Source organism: Elephas maximus, chromosome X, assembly GCF_024166365.1.
Source record: "Elephas maximus indicus isolate mEleMax1 chromosome X, mEleMax1 primary haplotype, whole genome shotgun sequence".
Taxonomy (NCBI): Eukaryota; Metazoa; Chordata; class Mammalia; order Proboscidea; family Elephantidae; genus Elephas; species Elephas maximus.
The window spans coordinates 56845099-56868647 of NC_064846.1; the positions used below are offsets into that span (position 1 = coordinate 56845099).

Below are 23549 nucleotides of genomic sequence, written 5' to 3' on the forward strand. Positions count from 1 at the left end.
CAAAAAGACATGTGGGATTTCAGTAGGGAAACTGTTCTGCGCCAGCGCCCAGCTGACCTTGAAATGCATCCACAGAAGCCATGTAGGCAAGGCTCAACCACAGCTGACTCAGGTCATGGCAAAATGCAATGTGGGCCTCCCAGAACATGGGCAGATAGGCAGTCTTTCTGAAGAGCTGCTACAATACCGTTTCTCATTCGCCTCCCTATCTTGAGGGAGGCTGCCATAAGGCAGGTTCTCATCCACCTCATTCTGGTGAAAAATAGGACTTTTGCCTGTCCCCACCCCTGTAGGATACAGCTGCAGGCCAGAAAACTGCTTAGCTGCAGGATGGAATTGGCTACTCAGCAACAGGGTGCCCCACTACTCATGTTGAGTGTCATCTGGACCCTTTTGTTTCAGTGTCGTCCTGTGAGAGGACGCAGTTGCTGGTTTTGCTTTTAGTATCAGTAATATGCTATGAATCTATCTGGGCTTCTTGCTGCTTTGCAAGCTGCTTTACAAGCTGAATCTGTCAGCCTACTTAACAATTCTGAAGACTTGAGGATGGAGAAGGACCGGGGAATGTTTTGATCTGTTATACATAAGGTCTCCATGAGTCGGAGCCGACTCAATGGCAGCAAACGACAGTACAAAAAATACATAGAACGTCTCAGTAATTGTTTTATAAATAAAATTTCATCTATTTTTACTTTTTTTTTTATGTGGCTGCTAGAAAACTTAAAATTCACATGTGTGGCTCCAATATTTGTATCGGAGAGAAAAGAAAAACTGGTGATGAGGAAGAGCAACTGATAGGGTTTTATCTTGCCAGAAAATGGCATTTAAAAAATTATCACCATCAATTCACAAGGACATTTAAACACCAAAATATATGTATTTAGTCCTAATCTCAGAATGGAGCCCTGGTGATGCAGTGGTTAAGAGGTCACCTGCTAACCAAAAGGCTGGCAGTTCAAATCTACTAGCTACTCCTTGGAAACCCTATGGGGCAGTTCTACCCTGTCCTATAGGGTTGCTATGAGTTGGAATCGACTTGATGGCAACAGGTTGGTTCTTTTTTTCTTTAATCTCAGAATAAAGGGTAGACCTTTAAATTGAATAAATGTAACTCTATGGAAAAACTCACTCCATTGCCCTGATTTTTCTCATCTTGCTTCAGACTGGTGAAAAATCCCTCAGACTGATGAGGATGGTATTTAGGAACTATTGCTATATAGAGCTCATCCCATGAGGGGATAACTAGTTGTCTTTTGTAGGGCCTTGAGAGGCAAAATCCAGGTAACAGTGGCAGATGGGGCAAGTCGGGGTGATTTTTTTTGTCCCTTAGGTATTGGCCTCATCTGGTGGCCTATGTTTTGCACTGCTTCTGTGGCTTCTTGGCCCACCCTCTCTTCCCACTCCCAAATAAGGGAAGGATGTGGAATATCAAAGAGTATAACCAGAGGACTTGAAGTAAACAAATACAAATTTATTCTTCTCAAAGCAGAATTAAACGGAAAGGAGGAAAGCACCACAGTGAGTGGCAATCAAAGCTATCCAATTTGTTCCCAGCTCTTCCCCTTTACCCCAAACTTCTCTAGACTTGCGTGCCGCCCTTGCCACCTCCCCCAAGTCCCTTCCCTAACTCCCATCCTCATGACCAGTTCTTGTCGCCATCAAGTAGCACAGCAGGCTTCAGACCAGCCTCAATACTGCCCTGGAGACAGAAAGGTCTCCTGTGGGAGCTGCTGTGGGAAGAAGTGGAAGCTCGGAGTTGGGCCCTGACCTTGAGCCTTTCCCTCTCTCACAGCCATTGGTGTTAAAAGAATAAATAGTAGCTGAAATATCTTTTGTTCCCAGGGCTGAATTCTGGCAGGGAGGCCCAGAGATAAAGCTGCAGAGCTGAGGTGCTAAATGTCCACAGCCCTAGAGCAGGGCCCCCAGTTCCTCTCCCACGGCTGTTCCTCTTCAGGCAGCTACTTTTTTGGTTATCTGTTATCTATACCGGAAACCCTGGTGGCGTAGTGGTTAAGTGCTATGGCTGCTAACCAAAGGGTTGGCAGTTCAAATCCAACAGGCACTCCTTGGAAACTCTATGGGGCAGTTTTACTCTGTCCTATTTATAGGGTCACTATGAGTCGGAATTGACTCGACGGCACTGGGTTTGGTTTGGTCATCTGTACCAAGAGAAATCTGATGGGACTCAGGGCCTAAAATCGTACCAGAGGCCATGGCTCTGCCATTGAGAATTTGAGTTCAAGGGCTGTTCTAGACTATAGCTGTATATGGAGCCCAAGTCCCAAACATACACCCCAGCCAAAACAGGAATTCCTAAAAACGAATCTGGATTGAAAACATCTCCCAGGATTGGCCTCTGCCTGGATCCAGGGTTTCTCATTACCATGGCCTGCCAGCCCAGCTCTCGGAGTGCCAGAGACTCAAAGAGGTTTATTTGGAGGGAACTATTTCCAAACTTTGAGTCTTAAAGGAAATGGGCACTTGGAAGCTGAGAGCCTTGATTCCAGCCTTCTCATTCTTGATGGAAAGGCACATGTGCTCGTGGGTAGGGCATTTCCTAGGGAGCCATACCACAGCCTGAAGTCCTCCAGCCAGTCAGCTTTCCCTAACAATTTCCCAGTCAACATGATTATACACTGCTCTAGCTGGGAGCAGACCCACCTTCATAACAGCTTTTTGGTCTCTATCGGATTCAGTCAAGAATAAATCATCTATCAGTCCTAACTGTTCACTGATACTATTTGCCAACAACCTCAGCAAACACTCACATTCTTTATCACAGATGCTAACCCCACAAGTCAGAAGGTTACCTTAGGCTACCCTACCCAGCATCCCCCTTCACCACACTTCCAGTACAGGGCAATAAACTACATAGCATCACACACAGTAGCTCTAGGAGATATGATACACAACAGATGCCTAACAACATACAACACATTGCAGTAAATCCAACTCTAACTTGGATTCACACTGTCCAAGGATCCATTTACCTCACTGTGGGCAAACTGCCCACACATGCTGCAGTGACTGTCACTGGACCCTAGAGCAATATACTCACCTCAGGTATTAAGGTAAACGCAGGGCCACAAAATTTCAGTGACCCCGCATCAGTGAAAATTCAACTCTTGAGTCTATCACCTGCTGCTTTGGTTCACCTCTAGCACAAGTCCTACGTAACAAGATCTACATCTTTTCTACCATGCCTGGCCCACTGCAGTTACCGCAGGCCCTCAGCAGCCCAAGATCTTTGGGGTGGAGTAGGGGTTATGGAAAAGAGTTTCCAGGGCTTCCCTGGTAAAAGATTGTTACATAACACCTGCCCTTCTGAGGATTAGGCAGGCACATGTTTCAAAGTCCCTGAGCCCTCTGTCCTACAGCAAATGTCTCCTATCCCACTCGTGCTCACAATTTAGGCCTCTACAAATACATCCTACCCTGTCTGATGCCAAGGCTCTGTGTTCGATGCCTGCCTATCACCTGCTGGCCATATATCCAGTTGCTCAGTCCTCCCACCCAGAGACCTTATGAACCCTAAGACAGATGTTGTGATATGAAGTCTGACTCCATGGAACTGCTTCTTAGTGCCAGCCTAGGAAGAGACAATCCCAGGCTTCTGGACCCAAGTTGCTGCCCTACCTCCCCCCCAGCAGACAAATCTAGGTTCCCAGCAGTTCTACCCACTGGCCTACTACTTGATTATAACACAACACCTTACCCATTTCATACTCCCCTGACCTTGGTGGCAACCACTGCTTTCTTTAAGGCCCTGAGCCAGATCTTAGAAATTGGAAAGGGCTAAAGGATGTACTCTGTGTTTTAGCCTGGCAAAGGCTAATATGGGTCTATTTGTTCCTTCTCTTCTGCATGGGATGGGCAGAGCTTTGATGTGGTCTATCTTGGATCTGAATCATTGTTTAGAGGAGCCAAGGAAAAGACATCCAAGGTCCCAGTCTCAAGGGAATGAGATTTAGAAATAGTGAAGAGAACAAATTGACTCTTCCTGCTAGGTTCCTATGTAGCCACAGGCTTCTGCTGCTTTGGTCTTTTAAGAGCAGCCCACCCCAAACATCATGGAGAGAGACATCCTAAGGGAACAGCCCTGGATAGAGTTCCCCAAGATGCATCCACCTGTCCAACCAGAGGCTGGGGCTAGCAAAGAGCAAGGCAGAACATTAATACTTCAAGAGGTATTAGAATTTAATGTGCAAGTAATGCCAGGAGAATACTGATGTAGACATGTAGAAGAGATATGCATGTACATAAACCTAGGCAAAATAAGTCAATTGCAAGGCTCTAGGTTATAAAGCTCCTCTTTATATAAAGCTGCCTAAGTGGGCTCTGACTCTGCTCAAAGTTCCCACCCTCCTCCCCCATCTACTCTGAACAGTTTCTGGATAAAGGAAAATGGTATATATTGCCAAAGAAGAGTTAGTTTGGTTTGCAGACAGGTTTACCTTCCAGAGTTAGAAAAAACAATTTTATTCAAAGGATGGGCTCATTGTTGTTTATCTTAGGAAAGTGGCCAGCTTCTTGATTTGTGGCCAGTGGCTCCTTGGAAGGGGCCACTACTCAGGATGGCCAATTGCATTTACTATATGATTAGCTAGGGGTAATCAGCCACTTCACCTGATTCAACCTAAGAAAAAGATGGGTCACAGCCTGTGAGTAATTGGGTAGTCATATTCCTCCAGGCTAGAGAGTAGATTCCCCTTCCTCACCCAAGGAGAGCAAGGTCCTCTTCTTGAGCAAGCTACCAGTACTCCCCCAGATCTTTGATGGCAGACTCAGAAGAACAAAGGGTAACTTCAGCTGGGTTCCCAGAACAACTCTAGCTGCTCTCTCAGGGGGAAAAAAAAAAAAAACTAAGCCCATAAGCTTTCTTTAATGTTTCCAAATGGAAAGTGGAAGTGGAATGAACTGTTTCCCCCTTTGAGGAAGGTCTTCCAGTCACTGAGGCAGAAGGAACTGAAGATATCAGAGGAGGAAACAAGATCTAGGTAGCATCAGGATGGCTAGAGATATGACCTAGAGCTTAAGTAGTATGACACACACTGCCCCAGGCTTTTTCAGGGCATATGATTAGCTGGGGGCAATGTCTCAGGGATATTCTTTTGCCCACCGCCCCCGCCATGAATTGTGCCAGAGTAGGGCTAACCCCTGTGGATTCATTATGCTGAAATCCTGGGGCCATTAGGCTTCTCAATCTCCATAATTCCATGGGGAAGGGAAAGGGGCCCATGGGCACTGCTTAACTTTGCAAGACAACTTCTTTGTTTCCCCATGTGAATGGCCTCCAAGTGCCATTTGCCTGGGCTGCAACAGATGTGTACTTAAGGGACATGTCTCAAATTTGAGGATTAAAGGGCATATTTCTAGAGTCAGAGGAATCATGCCCCCCTCCCCCAGCTCCCCACACACCCACCTCACATATCTCCAGATCCCTGCCGCTGCCCAGAGCCCATATAACTCTGGTTGAGGAACGTGAGGCTATTGGGAACTGGAAAGGTTGCGTGAAGACTGAGGGAAGGCTTTGACCAGAACCAGGAGAGGGTTAAGGACTACAGGATGGGGATCTGGTTCTATCAAGAGGCCAGTAGGGTGTTTGCAGTCACATCAGAGCTTCGCACACTGGGAAAGGCATGGCGGAGCTTCTCCATGATGTCCTCCAAGCACAGGCTGACATCTTGGCTTTTTGACCCCACATCATCTGAGTTGAAAAAGAGAAGAGATTAGGGAAGAGAACTAGAGGCCCTCTTATTAGGCCAACAGGCCCAGGTAGGATGCTGCCAGAAGAAGGGCAAATTCACGGCGTCTGTGTCTTCCAAGCATAATGCCCGGTGCTGAGGAGGTGTTCAATAAACATTTGTAGAATAAACAAATGAATCAACCAGTAAACCAATCAAACCCTGACCCTACTCTGGAAACCACAAGGAGAAACCAGTCTGAGCCCTAGCATAACCTTAGGCAAGAAACCTGGGGCAGGACAAAGCCATGGAGGAAGAGGCTAGGAGGAGCCGGGGAAGCTTACCTGCAGCCTCAGTGTCTGGAGTAGTCTGTTCCTTCTCCTGGAGGTGACTGCCTTCTGACTGCTGTGGCGAAGAAGCTAGAGACGAGCCTGCAGAGCCATTGCCATCTGATTCAGTGGGTGGCTAGCAAGAGTTAAAGGATTTCTTAAGTGGCTTTGCCTTTCTGACCATACTTTGACAGACTCTTAATGTTAGAAGGGATCTTAAAGTTCCCATGCTCATCCCTCTGACTTTAAGAAGCTTTTGGTAATGCCCAAAACAGTATTTTCCCCTTTTAGGAAACATCTTATAATATTCTATTCCTGATTATCTTCTTCCCTCGACAACGTGTGTCAGAGGCTCTCAGTTCTTAAAAGCATGGCATTGCACCTAAGGGTCTCTTGGTGTCATTTCAACTATAATTAAGCTATTTAGAATCCAGTTCTCTCTGGAAATGCAGAGTTGTACACCTGCTCCTCAGCTTATGACATAACTGCATATTTTGGAAACTTCCAGGAATTAAGGTAGAGACTATCCCTTGGAGGATCTGGAGAACGGAAGTAGTGGTATTACCTGTTACATAATCACAACAACAAGAAACCAGTTGCTGTGAAGTCAAGTCCAACTCATGGAGACCCGATGTAGGTCAGAGTAGAACTGTGCTCCAAAGGGTTTTCAATGGCTGATTTTTTTAGAAGTAGATTGCTAGGATTTTCTTCCAAGATGCCCCCGGGTGAACTCAAACCACCGACCTCTTGGTTAGCAGCTGAGTATGTTAACCATTTGCACCACTCAGGGACTCCAAAAATGAGATTAATGGGTAACATTAAGAATTTACTGTATTTCAGGCATCATGCTAAATACTTTTAAATGCATTATCTCTTTTTTTCCTTGCCATAATTCTATGAGGCCAGTACTATTATTATACCTGTTTTATAGATGAGGGGACAACTGGGGCTTAATGAAGTTAAGTAACTTGCCCAACATTCCACAATCTCTAAGCATCAGAGCCAGATTCAAACTCAGGGCTGCCTGACTCCGGGCTGCACTATATTATATACACTACCTTCAAAGAGCAAAGAGGCAAGAAGTAACAAGAGATCCCTTTATAGCAAAAATTGCTGTCTTGCCTAGCAGGTTCAAACCTGCTTCTTTCTCGCAAACACCATACTAGCAAAATCAATCCATTTTGGATAATTATTTGAAGTTTGTTCTTTCAATACAGGATTCAAATGGGCTGTAGAGAAGTGAGTCTTCAGAAGTTCTGCCTCTGGCCCCACAGTGGCTTGAGAGTAACACACGAGGATAAAGTGGAAGATCAAGTAGAGAACTGGCCAAGCTACAAGACCATACCATCCCCTTCCTTCTCCCCACCCTCCCCAATTGCCAGCCCAGTCCTCTTCTGGGAGTCACCTAATAGTCACTGCCAAGAAACTCTTTCTTTCCTCCTCTTTGCCACACTCCCCACCCCTCCCCCTGTGCTCGAGGGCTGCCCTGGTTCTTTCCCTGTCTTCAGTCACACCTGCAGGAGCAGCTCCCTTAAGCGCTGCAGCTGGGACTCCAGTTGCTTGTTGTGGTCTTCAAGGATCTGCATGCGTGTCTCCAGGCGGCTCTTGTGTTGTCGAAGGATCCTGGCCTCAGCCAGAAGCTCCTCATTGCGGTGGTCGGCAGAGCCCTCGGTCAGGGTGGGTGCCTCAGCAGCCTCCTCATGCTGCCACTTCAGGCGCCTCAGCTCTCCCTGGAGAATCCTGCCAAGGATAGAGAAGCCAAGATATATGGCCTTAACAGGGCACTGACTGTCCAGGTCCCAGATGTCTCCTCATACCTAGACCAGTTACCCAGACAAGGTGAAGGGCTTGGTCTGACTACCCTGAAACCAGGACTAGTGTGGACAATCTCTTGGCTCCCCTACCCCCGCCTCTACCCCTAGTGGTGTTCTTGTTTCAGTGGCCATGTTCACTTCCCCTCCAGGACATATATAATTTATTCTGCCATCCTTAGACCTCAGAGCAGAGAGAGCTGACATTTCACATAACAAATGTCTCGTGCTTTGATGTGCTGCTTTGGGGATTAAGTCTGACCTTAAAATCAGGCAGAAACATGGTCTGCAAATAAATGAGGCATTAGGGTCACCGACTCACGTGCTCCATTTTTAGATTTTTAGATTCCAAGGGAAGACATAACATAAGCAAGAGGTCACACATTTTGCCTCTTCTCTACGTGACCCCCCTCTTTGGCCCACTTTGAATATCCATGCTGGGTCATGAAGGAAACCTATTCCAAAGATATGGCCAACTCTGGCGATCACTGCATTGGTTAGCAACAGAACACAATTACTCTGCCCAACATTCTCCAGGGCCTGCCCACTGCTGCTTTAATATGGTGCTTCTCAAACTGTCTGTAGTGGAAAAAAAAGGACTTTTCCCCACAGTTCACTGTAGACCAATATGTAGTCCCAATGCGCATGATTAGTACACAGCTCACATCACATGTGACAGCAACACCCAAACTTGTCTATACCCTATTGCATGAGTCCACTAATTATGCATGCCACACTAATGCCAAATTGCTATAAAACTTTCTAAAAGCTCCCTCTCTGTTTCTGTATTTATCTTGTCCTGGATCACTAACAGTTCACAGACTGGCCCTAATCTGCACTCCCAACTCAAGCAGCCCCATTCTAAAGACTTGCTACTCCAAGTGTGGTCTGTGGGCCAGTGGCATGGGCATCACCTGGGAGCTGGTTGTAAATGCAGGAACTCAGGCCCCACCCCAGACTTACTAATCAGAATCTGCATTTCAATGAACTCCCCAAGTAATCTGTATGCACACTAATGTTTGAGAAGCACAGCTCTAAGGAATGCTAGGGGTTCGACTGCATATCCCTAAAGTGGCCTGGACTCTCCTTAGGCCCCTGCTGCAAGCCCTACTTTATAGAGATGAATGCCATCCTGTGAGCTTCTTCGCCTTTCCTCTGCCAGGCCTCACACGCTCTATGTGGCATCATCCTTCTCTTCCTGTAGTACTTTCACTAGGTGATAAGTGTCTTTTTTATTCCCAACACCAGAAGTTCTTTGAGGGCAGGGACATGTCATACTTTTTTCTGTAGTCGACTTCGACTCATGGCAACCCCGTGTGTGTTAGAGGAGAACTGTATTCCATAGGGTTTTCACAGGCTGATTTTTCAGACGCAGATTGCCCAGCCTTTTTTCTGAGATGCTTCTGTGTGGACTCCCACCTTTTGGTTAGTAGCCGAGTGCGTTAACCACTTGTGCTACCCAGGGACTTCAATTATTTTAATAGTTAGCATTTACTGAACCCTTACTATAAGCCAGGCAGTAGGCTAATAACACATTATATGCCTGATCTTATCTGATCTTCACAAGTGAGCCCAGGAGGTAGGTCCTGTTATCATCATCCCCATTTCACAGCTGAGGAATTAGAGAGTCACAGAATGTCAGTCACACAGCTAGTATGTGGAAGCACCTGGATTTAAATTCAAGCAGTCTTGACTCTAGAACCCACACACATCTGTGCCATCACCAAACCCACCGGTTCTCATCTTCTAAGTGGGCCAGAATCTTCTCTAGCTCCCCCTTGCTTTCTGTGGCCATGCTGCATGGGGCCTGCTGTCCAAAGGCTAGCTCCCGGTCTGTGATGGGGCTGGAGTGCCGCAGCAGGTACTGGTCCTCGTCTCTACATGGGTGTGGGGAGAGGAAAGGAGGTGGGAGAGAAAGAGCTTAGGTTATGGGTTCTCAGCTCCCAGCTCAGGAAAGCCCCAGAAGATGCATAGCAGAGGACTCATTTCTATGTCACATAGAGATGGAGAGGCCAAATATTCAGGCTTGAGAGGAAAAAAATCATCAAAGGTGGCACAGGCCATGGTGGGGGTGCTGGGAGAGAGTATTTTAGGGATGCTGGGCCTTCTGGGTTCTACTTACACCTCTCTGAGAAACAACGAGCAAGTAACTTCCCTTTCTGTGCTATTCCCCACTCCCCTCCCCTCTCCCCTCTGAGAGGGATCACTGTCTGCCTGAGTCCCAGTCAGGGCCAGACTGACCCATGTAGCCAGTATCTCCTGGGCCCTGGGCCCTGGGCCCTCTGAGCAGGACAGGACTCTCCCTATAGGCGAAGGCTCCTTCTCTGCCTATACCGCCATGGAGTCTCTCTGGCCACTTTGGTCAAGTTCCAAATGCCTCTCCTGGGTTGGTGTTACACCAGATTGGGTTTTGAAATCTTGGGCATGAGATAGTGGCTCATTTTTGCAACTTCGGATGAAGGTATATTCTTCTTCGCTCATGGTTGGGTGTAGAAGAATGGGATCTTACAACGGGAAGGGACCTGGGCAGATGGCAGGAAGACAGCGCAGCATTCATACTCCAGCTAAGTTGGTAGAGGGAAGACTGCTTCTCTTGCAAACACTGTGCCCAGAAAGAAGTCTTCCTTCCTTAGGGAGTCATCACACTCCCCCTCACCTGAGGCTATACCCTTCCCAAACAGTGACAGAAGGATCCCAAGGAGAACTATTCCTGGGAAATGAGCAGCTGTGGAAACTCACATGCTGTCATCTGGGGATAGGCTGTCATTAAAGAAGGAGCAATTTTGACTTTCCATCTCAGCAAGCCTGGGAAGAAAGAGCAGGAACAGGAGGGAAAAGAGGATGTGAGGCCTGCCTTCATCTCCAGGACTCTAATACCACAACAGGATCATCAACCATCCCTAAGTGCTGAGCCTCACCGGCTGCTGCATGCCCCACTGTGCACATCCCGCTATCCCTGACTCCATTCTCCTCATCCCCAATGAAAATCCCTCCCTGCTTGGACTCCTTACAATCACCCTCCTTCCCACTCCCCACAAACGTGGTGGTACCTGCTGGCAAAATGCTCAATGCGGGAGTGTGTGTCAGCGTGTGGTAACATCGGGGAAGAAACCGGCCTAGAAGAAAGCAGCAAAGACTCAGAGGCGCAAAGACTGAGCGCCTGGGCAGCCTGTTTCCTTGCCCTCCGAGTTAAGGAGATGGGCAAGAGCTGTTGGAAATGGGATACAGAGACTGGACTCCAGGCTCTTAGGCCAGATTCCTGGTCAGGCCCAAGCTGAACTGCCCTGATCATTAGTCACATCTGCCCTGGGACACTCCTCTAGCCCACTCAGGACTTGGCCTCTTCGAGCACATACCCAGGCTCAGCGAGGCTGCCCGCAGCCCCTGCTCAGCCACCAGTACTCACGTCTCATTGTAGTCAGCCTCCAGCACTGATTGCACTGGCAGATAACCTCGCTGAGGGTGTTTGCTGAAATAATGCTTTGAGCGGAATTTGTTCTTTAAGGTTGTGGCAAAGTCCCTCATGTTCTCACTGGATGTGGTCTGGAAGGAAACAGGGCAGAGGGATTCACCCTAATGGCTTCCAGGGATGGTGGGAAGCTGTGGCTGCTCCGCTAGAGCAGGGAACGTGACTGGTAATCCACTCTTGTTCACGGCTACCACACCCTGCTCCCAGAAATGGGCCTAGAAGGATACATGCCAAACTGTGAATACTGGTTGCTTCTGGGAAGTTGGCCTGGAGGGGCAGGGTGAGGAGAGAGGGGACTTGAGCTTTATACTTTAAATGCTTCGATATAACTTGACTCTGTTGTAATGAGCACATATTTGTTAATTCTTTATATATATATACACATATATAAAACCCGTTGCCGTCGAGTTGATTCTGACATATATATTTATATATAAAAGATCCTTGCTCCCACTGAATCACACGTTTCTATGCGAACAGAATTTGGAGAAAAGATGTTAGTTTGGAAAGATGGATTTGGGAAAAACAGGTTGAAATATGCTGATGTAAGGTGAGAGAGCTGGGGTTATGCCTGGGGAGAATCTGGGGGGGGCCAAAAGGGCTCAGGTGACTATGAAGGGCAGTTTCCAATGAAAAGCAAGTGGAACTGGCAAATACCTTCCCCCCGCCCAAGGAACTGAGCAATTAATTTGAGTACAAATTGTGGTACTGACTAGAAAGGGTAGAAAAAATGACAAAGGAGCAGGTATGAATTAGCAGGTACAGAGAGGGTGACCCAGTACAGGAGAGATACAGGAAGCTGCCCAGGAAAAACTGTGAGCAATGGAAGGTTAGTCACTTGGTACTGCCTCACTCTTATCTTTTTCCTGAGACTTTCTTCTGCAGTAAAATAGTGAGTGCTTTTTCAATGGCTGAGGTGTCCTAGGCTGCTAAAGCCAGATATGGCCCCAGTGATGAAGAAGCTTTGCTAAAAGACTAGAGAGGCTTGAATCCCCCAAACTGGTGAAGCACCAGAACTCTTTGGAGAATGCTCCCCAAAGAATAGCAGAATACAGTTAACCAATGCTTGGCCAAGTAGGTCAAGGGCCTAGTGCCTGAGAGCTGTCTACCCTTCCCGCTCAGTCCAGAAGTTCCATACCGGGGTGTAATACTCCATGATGGGGTAGTGTAGCTTGTTGCCTTTGCTGGCCCTGCCTGTCAAGAAGCAGGTCTGGCAGATGTCCACGTTAAATTGTTTCAGACTCCGGTACCTTGGGGAAATGAGAGGTGGTAGGAAAGAGAATCCAATGTGTCATAGCAATTCCCCTTACTCCCCCAGCATCCAAATATATGCACACATTGGAAGGGGGTAAGGCACTGAGCCGTAACCCACACAACCTCTCGTACACAGCAGTATCTGAGTCCTCAAATAGATGAACACCTTTATTCTAGGAACTATAAATCTCCATGAAATCACAAGTTCAGATCCCCGGGAAGTGTGGGAAATAGCATGGTCTCACCACTTTTTTTAAAAAAAGGGGAGGGGAGCAAGGGTAAAGATCTCATTAGATCAAACAGATTTCTAAACAAGGATGGACCCCAAAGGGTCCAGACTCACAGGTATCACCATTTACCCTGGAAAAGTTACGCTTCCAATATGAAGGCAACTTATTCTACCAGCCCTGGGCAAGTTGCTAAAAGCTACTTCCAAGGGTTCTTTACAACAGTAACAACTCTGTTATTATAGAATATAGACTAGTTCTTCAGCTCCAGGCCCAAAGCCTGACTGAGCTGCCCAGAGGTAATAGCCTAGAATGATGAAATGCCTAGACTTACGGGAGGAGCCCGAGGATGCAATATTAGCTGTGTGAACTCCAGCAAGTCACATTCTACCTCTGGGCCTTATTTGCTCATCTTCTAAAAAGCAGTGGGGGTTATATGGACTGTGTGTGTTCCTGCTTTATAAAGCTAAAAAGGTGATCATTTTATGATGAAAGCCAAATTCAGGATGGTGGTTACCTTTATGGAGGAAAGAAGGGAAGGTAATCAGGGAAGCTTCACATGTATTTTACTAATGCTTTACCCCTTAAGCTGCGTGGTGGGTAACACTGTGGTGTGCTGGAGCCAGCTCATACCAGCTCAAAAGAGCCAGTTGTTAAAGTTTCAGGAGTTTTGCCAGTTGTTAAATACAGTCATCATTTTTTAAAAAATTAAATGATATATACTTACAGTTAAATAAATTATATTAAAAACAAAGGAAATAAATACTCAAAATTCCCCACCTTCCAATTATGTGAGTATGATCTACGCTCTTGAGGTGATTTATGTCAATTGTGTCTGCACGGTGGACACGCTATGAATGGTGTGCTACTATGCATCTCTTTTCAACTCTGTGTTCAGGGACCCCATGCTGGTAGCCTGAAATCAGCCATGGTGGGAGTGTTTACATCACAGAAATTAGCAACTGCTACAAATAAAAAAAAAACCAAATCAAACTCACTGACATCAAGTCGATTCCGACTCATAGCGACCTGATAAGACAGAGTAGAACCACCCCATAGGGTCTCCAAGGCTGTAATCGTTACGGAAGCAGATTGCCACATCTTTCTCCCAAGGAGCGGCTGGTAGGTTCGAACGGACAACCTTTCGGCTAGAAGCCAAGTGCTTAACCACTGGACCACCAGGGTTCCTTAGCTAAAAATCAAGTTTCCTCTTTTCTTTCTGGGGGGCAGGTTGTTACACATTTGCCAGCACTCCATGGGTGTTTTTATATTATTCTCTTTACATTTTTGCAGGTCTGCAAGACTTCATAATACAACTAAAACAAAATCAAATATTTCATAATGGCTAGTTTTTTAAGTTAAACTTTCTACAAATATAAAGGATTACAACAATTCCAAACCCACTGCTGTCCAGTCGATTCCAACTCATAGTACCCCTAAAAGATAAAGCAGAATAGTCCCATAGGGTTTCTAAGGCTACAAATGTTTATGGAAGCAGACTGCCACATCTTTCTTCCGTGGAGCCGCTGGCTTGAACCACCGACCTTTCAGTTAGCAGCCGTGTGCTTAACCACTGTGCCACCAGGGACCCTGTATAACTGATTACCTGCCATTATATAATAATTAAGCAATGCATTGCTTTGTAATATACAATTTGTGTGTAACATGGAATGTTTACTATTATTATTCTAGCAGGTAGTGCTTTTCCTACCTGAAGCCTTTGATGGGGCACTGCCTACAGATAGAACACTTGGTCTGATGTTTCACTTGTTCAGCAATGGTGACCCGATGTAGGACAGCCAGCCACACCATAGACTGGGGCTCCAGGTTGACCCACTCCAGGAACTGGGAAGCTTCAATAACTGGCTTCCCAGTGCTCTAGGGAAACAAGAAGCCCAATGGGAATGACCGAGGCCCTAAGTGTCTTATCCCTAGAATAGCAGTCCTCAGAGGTGCAGGGAAACCAGCAGGGCCTGAGTTGGCCTATTCTCCAGAGTTTTCCACCTTCTGCCCTGTCGTCGTTGAGCTGGCACCCTCCCCAAAAGAACTCTGACCCTAAGAGCCCAGAGACCCTCTGCCCTGTTGTGCCATCCCAATAAACTCTTACATCTGAGTACTTCAGATCAAAAGCCTAGCTCTGAGTTCTCTCTCCTTCCCTTCTATTCTCTCTCTCCCACTCTCCCTCCCTCCCTCCCTCCCTCCCTCCCTCCCTCCCTCACTTCTTCCATACTCACAAAACGGAAGCAACTACGGACACTGGGTTCCACATTGCTGCCCCCAAAGGCTGCTACTTCGCCCAGCTGACGGGGGACCTGAATGGCCTCATGAAGCAGGACACCGAGGTGGCGTTGATCGCACTGGCTGCCTGAGTTGGCCACTTGGCTGAAGAGGTCTGCTGGCCCCCACCATTAAGTAATGGCCAACCCAGATGCAGTAATGGCCAGAGAATGGTGTGGGGACAAAGGGCAGAAAAGGAAGACAGGGAAAGAGCACATAGACTTAACCCTTTCGTGCCCAGTGGTACATATAGCAACCGTGAACTTTTCAACCTCTGGGGTTTATTGGGAAGCTGCCGAATCGCTGACAATGTATGCTGCCACAAGGCAGAGGGATTTATGACTGTTTGAAACTGAAGAAATGGGTGTGTGCCGAAAATTACTGTTTTTATAGGGTGTCTGAATTTTTGGTAAGAAAAATAGAAATTTTGAAAATTTGTATTTGTTACACATATGTACCTACAGACCCAAGTGATGACTCTGGGGTATAATTAGTGGTACTTCATATGTACCACTAAACACTTAGGGTAGGCTTGTGGGAGAGGGCAAAAAAAAAAAAAATCCATACTACCTACCAAAAATTCAGACACACTCAATGATTCAACATGCTTCCATTAATGAAAGCACATGGCAGCAACAAAAAATTCAAAGCAGAAAATAACTGGGCCACCAAAGGGTTAACTAATGGCTTTTGGAACTGGAATACCTAGAAGTCCATCCCTGACCTTCTAGAAGCCCTGGAGTTCTCAAATGAGCATTTTTGAATTCAGAGAGAAAAGTGAGACAGACACAGAGAAAGCATCAGGAAGAGAGGGAGGAGAGAAAGAGAGAAGAAGACAGAGAGAGCTGTGTGTGAGAGCAGTGCCAGACACAGGTATGACACTGCTAGGAAAACGAATTCCTTAAGAAGCAAGCTGAGGCCGTGTGGGATTCAGGGGTGCCTGAACATGAGTCCCAGTCAGACTGCCCTATCCACTCCTGTTCATGTAGCTCATTTAGTCTGATATTGCAGTCATCTCTCAATTATCCACACAAAGAGAAGGAAATACTAGAATGGATAATCTAGAAAGAGAAGATGATTCAAAGCATTTGATAATCTAAAATTATCTCTAAGTGATTCTGGAATATACTATGATACTTATATTTGATTATGGGTTGTATCTACTATTCTGGGTGCCCCCCGCATCCCACTCTAGCTTAGAAAATCTGTCTCCAGAGGTTATTGTCTGTTTGCTTCATACCTCACTGAGGGCTAAGAAAATATGGACAAGTGGAAGGCGGAGAGCCTGGGCTTTAGTTCTAGCTCCATTACTAACTAGCTTGTAAAACCTTGGTTAAGTCATGAACTTCTCTGTGTTGCAGTTTCCTTACTTGTAAATTAGGGACAAATCATCACTGTCCATCCCATCTCAAAGGAATGTTGGGAAACATAACTGAGGTCCTAGCTACGAATATGCTTTGAAAAGTCCCCATTCCTGTAAAGTTTTCCCAGGCCACTGTCATCTCTCTTCTTTGATCTCATGTAGTACACATCCTTTGTCATTCAGATTATTCTAATTAGCACTTTTTTAATGCTCTCTGTGTTCTTCTGCCTCCTTTTCTGAACTATAAACCACATGAGGCAGGGACCATATCTAATTTAACCCAGTATTCGCCACATTTAGCACAGTGGTCAACACACATGCACTCAACAACAAATAATGGTGTAGGAGACAAGTACAGAGTGCACAAAGGATGGAGGATGAGGAGGAAAGCAAAGGTACTGTAAACCATAGAGGTTAGAAACTACATAATTACATACATACTGTCCACCTCCCAGATAACGTGGATTACTGCACCCTGCCCGTGTAACCACATAAGTCTCCAGCAGAAAGTGTGACATGGCTTCAGTTTCAGTCTGGGATAGGGCTAAACTTGATAGGCCAAGGGTGAATGAACTAGAAAGTCATGGCCCTAGGTACTCCAGGAAGCCAACTAAGATCCTGACCAAGTCTTAAATCAGGGGCAAAAAAAAAAAAAAAAAAAACCCTTGGGATGACACTGGGAATAACAGGTCTTAGGCCCACCTTAGTCTTTGGCTGCTATGGGTTCTTTTCAATAGCCTTGACCAGGAAGCATCACAAGGTAGTCCAAGTAGCCCTCTACTGAGTCATAGAAACTACTGTCTGCTTACCTTACACCCTCGCTCCTCCCCACAACACCTCTCCCTCCACCCAACACCACTCCAGACTTTGGGGTTGTACTCACACTGAAGTTTTTCCTTCACTTCTGTGCCACACAGGCATGCAATCCCAGTCTTAAAGGACAATGCCCGCATCTTTCCACTGCGACCACTAGGTTTAAAAGAAGAGACTGAGAATACATGTAAAAGTTAACATCTTGGCCGTCTTTTTCCCAGCAAGGCTCTGTGCCGACCATGTCCCAAGCTGAGCTGGGTCCTGGTCTACCATGGGAGCAACTTCTTCCCACCATGCCCATTCTAGGGTGTGCCACTGAATTTCATACTGGAGACTCCCAGGACAGAAAGACCTCACCTATCAAAAACATTGAGGAGCCAGTTGAGGCTCATGTCCACACAGAGTGGCACATTGACCAAGATGCCTCTTTCCTCCTCCAATCGTTCATATAAGGCAGTGAGGCAGTGAATGACCTCCACTACATCCATCACATGCTCACTGGCCTGTAGATCATGCTCATTGAAGATATCCAGGGCTGTGGTTAAAGTTACAAGGTCCACTGGAAAAGAAAAGAAAGAGGGAAAAATATAGCCAAAAAGAGAACCTCAGGGGTTAGACAAGGAGACAAGGCCATCATTGTCATCAAATTTGACTCATTCAGACCAAATTCAACCTTTACCAAGACCCTCAACTCAAGGAGAGGGAAGGCAGAAAAGACCCCATAAATTAACCTAAGATGTTTCTATACCTGTATGTTCTTTATTTGACATCATTTTCAAGAAGATGGTGGGATGTGAGTTAACTCATCTCCTACGTGTATTAACTTCCAAGTGACTAAATTCTCTCTCTCTTTTTTTTAATTGTCTTTTAGGTGAAGGTTTACAGCTCAAGTTAATTTCTCATTCAAAAATTTATACATATATTGTTTTGAGGCATTGGTTGCAATCCCCACAATGTGACAGCACACTCCGCCTTTCCACCCTGGGTTCCCTGTGTCCATTCGACCAGTTCTATCCCTTCCTTCCTTCTCATCCTGCTTTTGGACAGGAACTCCCCATTTGGTCTTGTATATCTGAATGAACTAAGACGCACCTTACTTGCATGTATTATTCTTTGTTTTATAGTCCTGTCTAATCTTTGTCTGAAGAGTGGGCTTCGGGAATGGTTTCAGTTCTGGGTTAAGAGAGTGTCCGGGGACCATAGTTTCGCGGGTTCCTCCAGTCTCTGTCAGATCAGTAAGTCTGGTCTTTTTACATGAATTTGAGTTCTGTTCCACTTTTTTCTCCTGCTCTGTCCAGGACTCTCTGTTGTGTTCCCTGTCAGGGCGGTCATTGGTGGTAGCCAGGCACCATCTAGTTCTTCTGGTCTCAGGCTGGTGGAGGCTGCGGTTCATGTGGTCCTTTAGTTCTTTGGGCTAGTATTTTCCTTGTGCCTTTGGTTTTCTTCATTCTCTTTTGCTCCAAGTGGGATGGGACCAATAGATGTATCTTAGATGGCCGCTTGCAAGCTTTTAAGACCCCAGACGCTACTCATCGAAGTGGAATGTAGAACATTTTCTTTATATTATAAACTATGTTATGCCAACTGACGTAGATATCCCCTAAGACTATGGTCGCCAGGCCCCAGCCCCAGCTACTCTGTCCCTCAAAGTGTTTGGATGTGTCTAGAAAACTTCTTTGCTTTTGCTTTGGTCCAGTTGTGCTGACTTCCCCTATATCGTGTTATTGTCCTTCCCTTCACTGAAATTGATCCTTATCTACTACCTAGTTAGGGATTACCCCTCATCCTCCCTCCCCACTCTTGTAACTATCAAAGAATACTTTTGTGTGTGTGTATTTGATTGAATCTCATTTTAAGTTTCTCTGTCTTTACACGTTTCAACCAAAACTAGGTTTGTCCTTGAACTTTGTTCTGAGAAGGGAGACACTGGCTACCAAGTCTCAAGTATGACTGAGTAAATGTGAAGCTTTTTATATTAGCTTCAATGCTGAAATCATCCTAGCCAGGCATGGCTGGGCAAGGAAGCTTTAATGGACAGTTTCCCTGAGAAAGGCCAGAAGCCACATTATGTTTGCAGCCACTTCATCCCCTAACCACTGGCATTTACTCAACAATTCTGCTGATACATCCAATAACCCCCAAATGGCAAAAGAACACAAGCCCCTAGTGACTCCAAATCATGGGCTGGGATACTTTCTGCCACAGAGCAGTTACTTGATTATCCACGTTAGGCAGAGAAAAAGCGACAGGAGGAGGAAGGCCTTGGGGTTACTTTGGGAACCTGGGGTTGGGGGAGAGTAGAGGGGCCCTGAAAAGAGCAGGTGTCCACAGCCAACATTTGTCAGCTTTTAGAGAGTTCCCACCATGATGGGATGAAAGTGGAAAACAGCAGGCAGATGAATAATAGGAGGAGTAGGGTGAAGGTCATAAGAGAAGCACAGTGGGATACATACAGCGCAGTGCCTTCTGGACTCTGCGTAGCTTCATGGCAGTGCGATAAGCAGAGAACTTAATGTTGTTCAGATCAGCTGCAAAGAACGGAAAGAGACCCACTCTAATCAGGGAAATTCAAGTTAAAACCACAACAAACATTCCTTAGGGGGCACTGAGCTACCACCAAGGGTGATGGAATAATTTGGCAATGGATAGTGGTGATGGTTACACAACATGATTAATGTCACTAAATTGCACATGTGAAGAATGTTGAAATGACAAATGTTTTGTTACACATATATACTTGCCATAATTTCAAAAATATTGATTAAAAAAAAAAACACAGCACATACACAAATACCATTTTATATCCACTAGGGAGTGGGGGAGGGAGCCCTGGTGGTTCCGTGGTTAAGAGCTCGGCTGCTAACCAAAAGGTCAGCAGTTCAAATCCACCAGTTGCTTCTTGGAAACCCTATGGGGCCATTCTACTCTGTCCTGTAGGGTCACTATGAGTCAGAATCGACTCAATAGCAACAGCTTTGGTTTTGGTTTAGATTGGCAAAAAAACAAAAGTTGTCAGTAATAATGTGGATCAATGAGAACTGCTGGTGGAATTGTAAATTAACACAATCAGTTTGGAAAAGAATTTGATATTACTAGTAAAACTTCACATTCACATATCCTACAATCCAGCTAGCTATCTTTCCTAGAGCAGTGATTTTCAAACATTTTTAACCAAGACTCATAGTAAGAAACTCATTATCATTTTATATCATGACCCAGTACATATACAAACACATACCTGTACATGTGCACATAAACAACTGAAACAAACATTTCAGGAAACAATACCTAACTAGATTTGATAAACTTAAGAACATTACAAAATTAATATTGAGTATGACTCCTGCTACGTATCTGTTGCACTTCCATATTTCCTAGTCTTTTTCAATTTTTTAAAATGCCATCACAACATACTGAAATGATTTTATGACCTGTAGCCTGAAGAACATGCCCTGGAGAAATTCTTGTACAAGTGCACCAGAAGACAAGTGTAAGAACTTCTTACTAGCCTTGTTCTTATTAGCTCCAAACTAGAAATAAGCCAAATGTCCACCAACAGTAGAATGGCTACATAAAATATGGCATATCCAATGGAACACTCTAGAGCAGTGGAAATGAATGAACTATTAGTCACATTCATCAACATGGATAACATTTGCAACATAATGGTGAGACCCTATTAGTAGCCAAAAAAAGGCACAATCATTGCAGCCCTGGCAGTGTCTTTCAAAGAGGATGAGACTTCACATCTATAAGCCTAATTTCCTAACATGATGATAAAATGGTCCAGGGGAAAATGTAGAGCCCCAGTTAAGTGAGATGCAGAAGGCAAAAGGAGTAAGGCTGTTGGAGGAAAGGACAAGGCACTTAGTTCCACCTTCACTGCTTGTTAAATGGAATTCCCTTGTACTCTTACAGGACAAAGGCATCTATATATATTCCCACCCTGTACAGGAACCTCCACATTCTTACCTAGGGTTTGGTATAACTCAGTCATCTTGGGATGGTCCCAGCATGTGGTCTGGGCCTGGTGGCTACAAACAAAAGCATCAATAGCACCAGGGTACACACCACCTTCCTCCCCACCAACACACACATCACTTTGTGATAGATTGGATGCAAGAAGTTGCAGGATCTGAGGGTGAACCCTAAAGATCTCAAAGCCCAAGGGATTCACCTTTACCCAGGTAGAATTTTGAGCTCTTGAGATGAGTAGAAGGAAAAACTGGACTGGATGGAGGAATCCCAACAGACAAGGAGTGACAGGGACAGGCAGAAAAAAGACAGGTGAGGGAAGGGGTGGGGAGGTGACTGACCCGCTTCTGATTCAGATGGTCACTCACTTGATGTAGTAGGGAACTTTGTTGGGTGAAATTGCTCTTTCCCAGGGAACCTGGACGGAGGCTGGTAAGATAGAAGAGAAGGAGAAAGAAAGCTGGCCACTAAAGCTCTTTAGGCCTCTGGCCATTACCATACTCTCTCCTCCCAAAGAGATGGCCAAGTCCAAAGAGGATGTCTGATTCTCACTGCCCCTGAGAGTGGAGCAAAACTTTTAATGAACAAATTTCTCTCTCTTATGTTATAGAGCAAGGGATGAAGAGATTGTCACTGATACCCTAACATAGCAGAGACTTGTCAAGGGCAGGTACAGGAATACTTGACCTTGGCCATCCTCCTAATTCTCTCCCTAAGCAGGTTGCCGTCTCTACCCATTCAATTGCAGGCAGCTAGAGGGTGGCTGTGGATGTGAAATGGACCCCACTTTCCTCATGGGACTCAAAGCCCTTCCCTCAGAAAGATAAGCTTCTCAGTCCTGTGGGACAATAATAACTGGTACTGCCCATTGCTCTCTCTGGTAAGGAGCTCTGGAAAAGCATGCCTCTCTCTGCCCCAAGTCTTTATCTTCTGAATGTTCCAAGAGAGGCCCAAGTTACCTGGCCAATCTCCTGGTTTGCAGTTTCCCTGGATACAAGAGTCCTCTGCAGGTATAGCTGCATGCCAGTGATTATAATAGTGATAATAAATGTCTCAGTTAATATTTCTTGAGCTTCTACTACGTGCTAGATACTATGCTAAACGCTTTGTGCGCATAGCTCATTTTCATCTGGATATTCTCATTGGAGTCCCTGGGTAATGCAAATGGTTAATGCGCTCAGTTGTTAACCCAAAGGTTGGCAGTTTGAATTCACCCAGTGGCATCTCAGAAGAAAGGCCTGGCAATCTACTTCTGAAAACTCAGCCATTGAAAACCCTATAGATACTCTGACACACATGGGGTCACCACGAGTCAGAATTGACTCAACAGCAACTTGTTACTGGTTGTGTTCTCATGATCTCCACTGCTACCACCCTGGTCTGAGCCACCATAATCCTTTACCTGGATTATTTCAGTAGGCCTTCTAACAGGTCTCCCTGCTTCCACTCTTACTCCCCCAAAATCTATTCTCAACACACTGACTCTGTTAAAATGTAAGTCAGGTCATGCTACCCCTTGGCTCAAACCCCTCCAAAGGTTCTCTATTCCATTCAGAATAAAATCTGAAGTTCTTACCATAGCCTCCAAGGCCCTCCATGCTCTGAACCTCCTGCTACCATTCTGACCTCATCACTTCTTTTCCTCCTTGCTCACTTCCATACCAGCCTCCTGGCTGTTCCTTAGGCATGCCCCTGCCTTAAGGTCTTAGAAGCTGCTGTTCCCGCTGCCTTTTATGCTCTTCCCTCAGGTATCTACATGATGCATTCCTTCACCTCCTTTAGGCTTCTGCTCAATTGTCACCCTCTCAGCGAGGCCTTTCTTAACTATCCTATTCAAAATTACAATGCCTCCCACCTTAAGTCCAGCACTCCCTATTCATGACTTCCCCGCTTTAATTTTTTCCATAGCACTCGTCACCAATTAATGTTATAGATATATTTTTACTTATTTGTTTATTGTTTGGCTTCCCTCACTAGAATGTAAGCACTACAAGTCTAAGGATTTTTGTCTGCTTTGCTCACTGTGCCTAGAACAGTACCTGGCCCATAGTCAACCCTCAATAAATATTGTTTAACAAATAAAGTCATTTAATTTATAACCCTATGAGCTAGAAAATGCCCTTGTCCTCTTTTTTTCAGACGGGAAAATTGAGGCCCAGAAAGGTTAAGCTACTTTTCCATGCTCGCACAGCTAGTAAGTTGAGGAGCTATGACTCAGGCATAGATCTATCTGATTTGTGAGCCTGTTAACCACTATACTACACTGCTTTATCCTTTCTGCTTCTTGGATGCCAAGGTATACTGAGATCCCACCAGGCCCCCAAGGGACAACAGCAGACTCTCTTGG

General features: G+C 45.6%; 1 protein-coding gene across 5 annotated transcripts in view; it reads right to left on the bottom strand.

Moving 5' to 3' along the window:
- Nucleotides 1–1555: 1555 nt before the first annotated feature.
- Nucleotides 1556–23549, bottom strand: part of DRP2 (dystrophin related protein 2) — a 46914-nt gene continuing 24920 nt past the window's right edge. For 2 of the 5 annotated variants that reach the window (XM_049872729.1, XM_049872728.1), the window contains exons 9-23: nt 21571–21631; nt 21200–21261; nt 19681–19755; nt 17585–17786; nt 17298–17383; nt 15009–15166; nt 14486–14652; nt 12432–12543; nt 11231–11367; nt 10875–10940; nt 10564–10629; nt 9558–9701; nt 7528–7753; nt 6029–6149; nt 1556–5707 (exon numbers count right to left, since the gene is read on the bottom strand). In XM_049872729.1, coding sequence (XP_049728686.1) covers nt 5583–5707; nt 6029–6149; nt 7528–7753; nt 9558–9701; nt 10564–10629; nt 10875–10940; nt 11231–11367; nt 12432–12543; nt 14486–14652; nt 15009–15166; nt 17298–17383; nt 17585–17786; nt 19681–19755; nt 21200–21261; nt 21571–21631 — 1808 coding nt within the window. In that variant the 3' untranslated portion in view covers nt 1556–5582. The remainder of the gene's footprint in view (nt 5708–6028; nt 6150–7527; nt 7754–9557; nt 9702–10563; nt 10630–10874; nt 10941–11230; nt 11368–12431; nt 12544–14485; nt 14653–15008; nt 15167–17297; nt 17384–17584; nt 17787–19680; nt 19756–21199; nt 21262–21570; nt 21632–23549) is intronic. The other 3 variants (XM_049872730.1, XM_049872732.1, XM_049872733.1) reach the window with 3 other exon arrangements.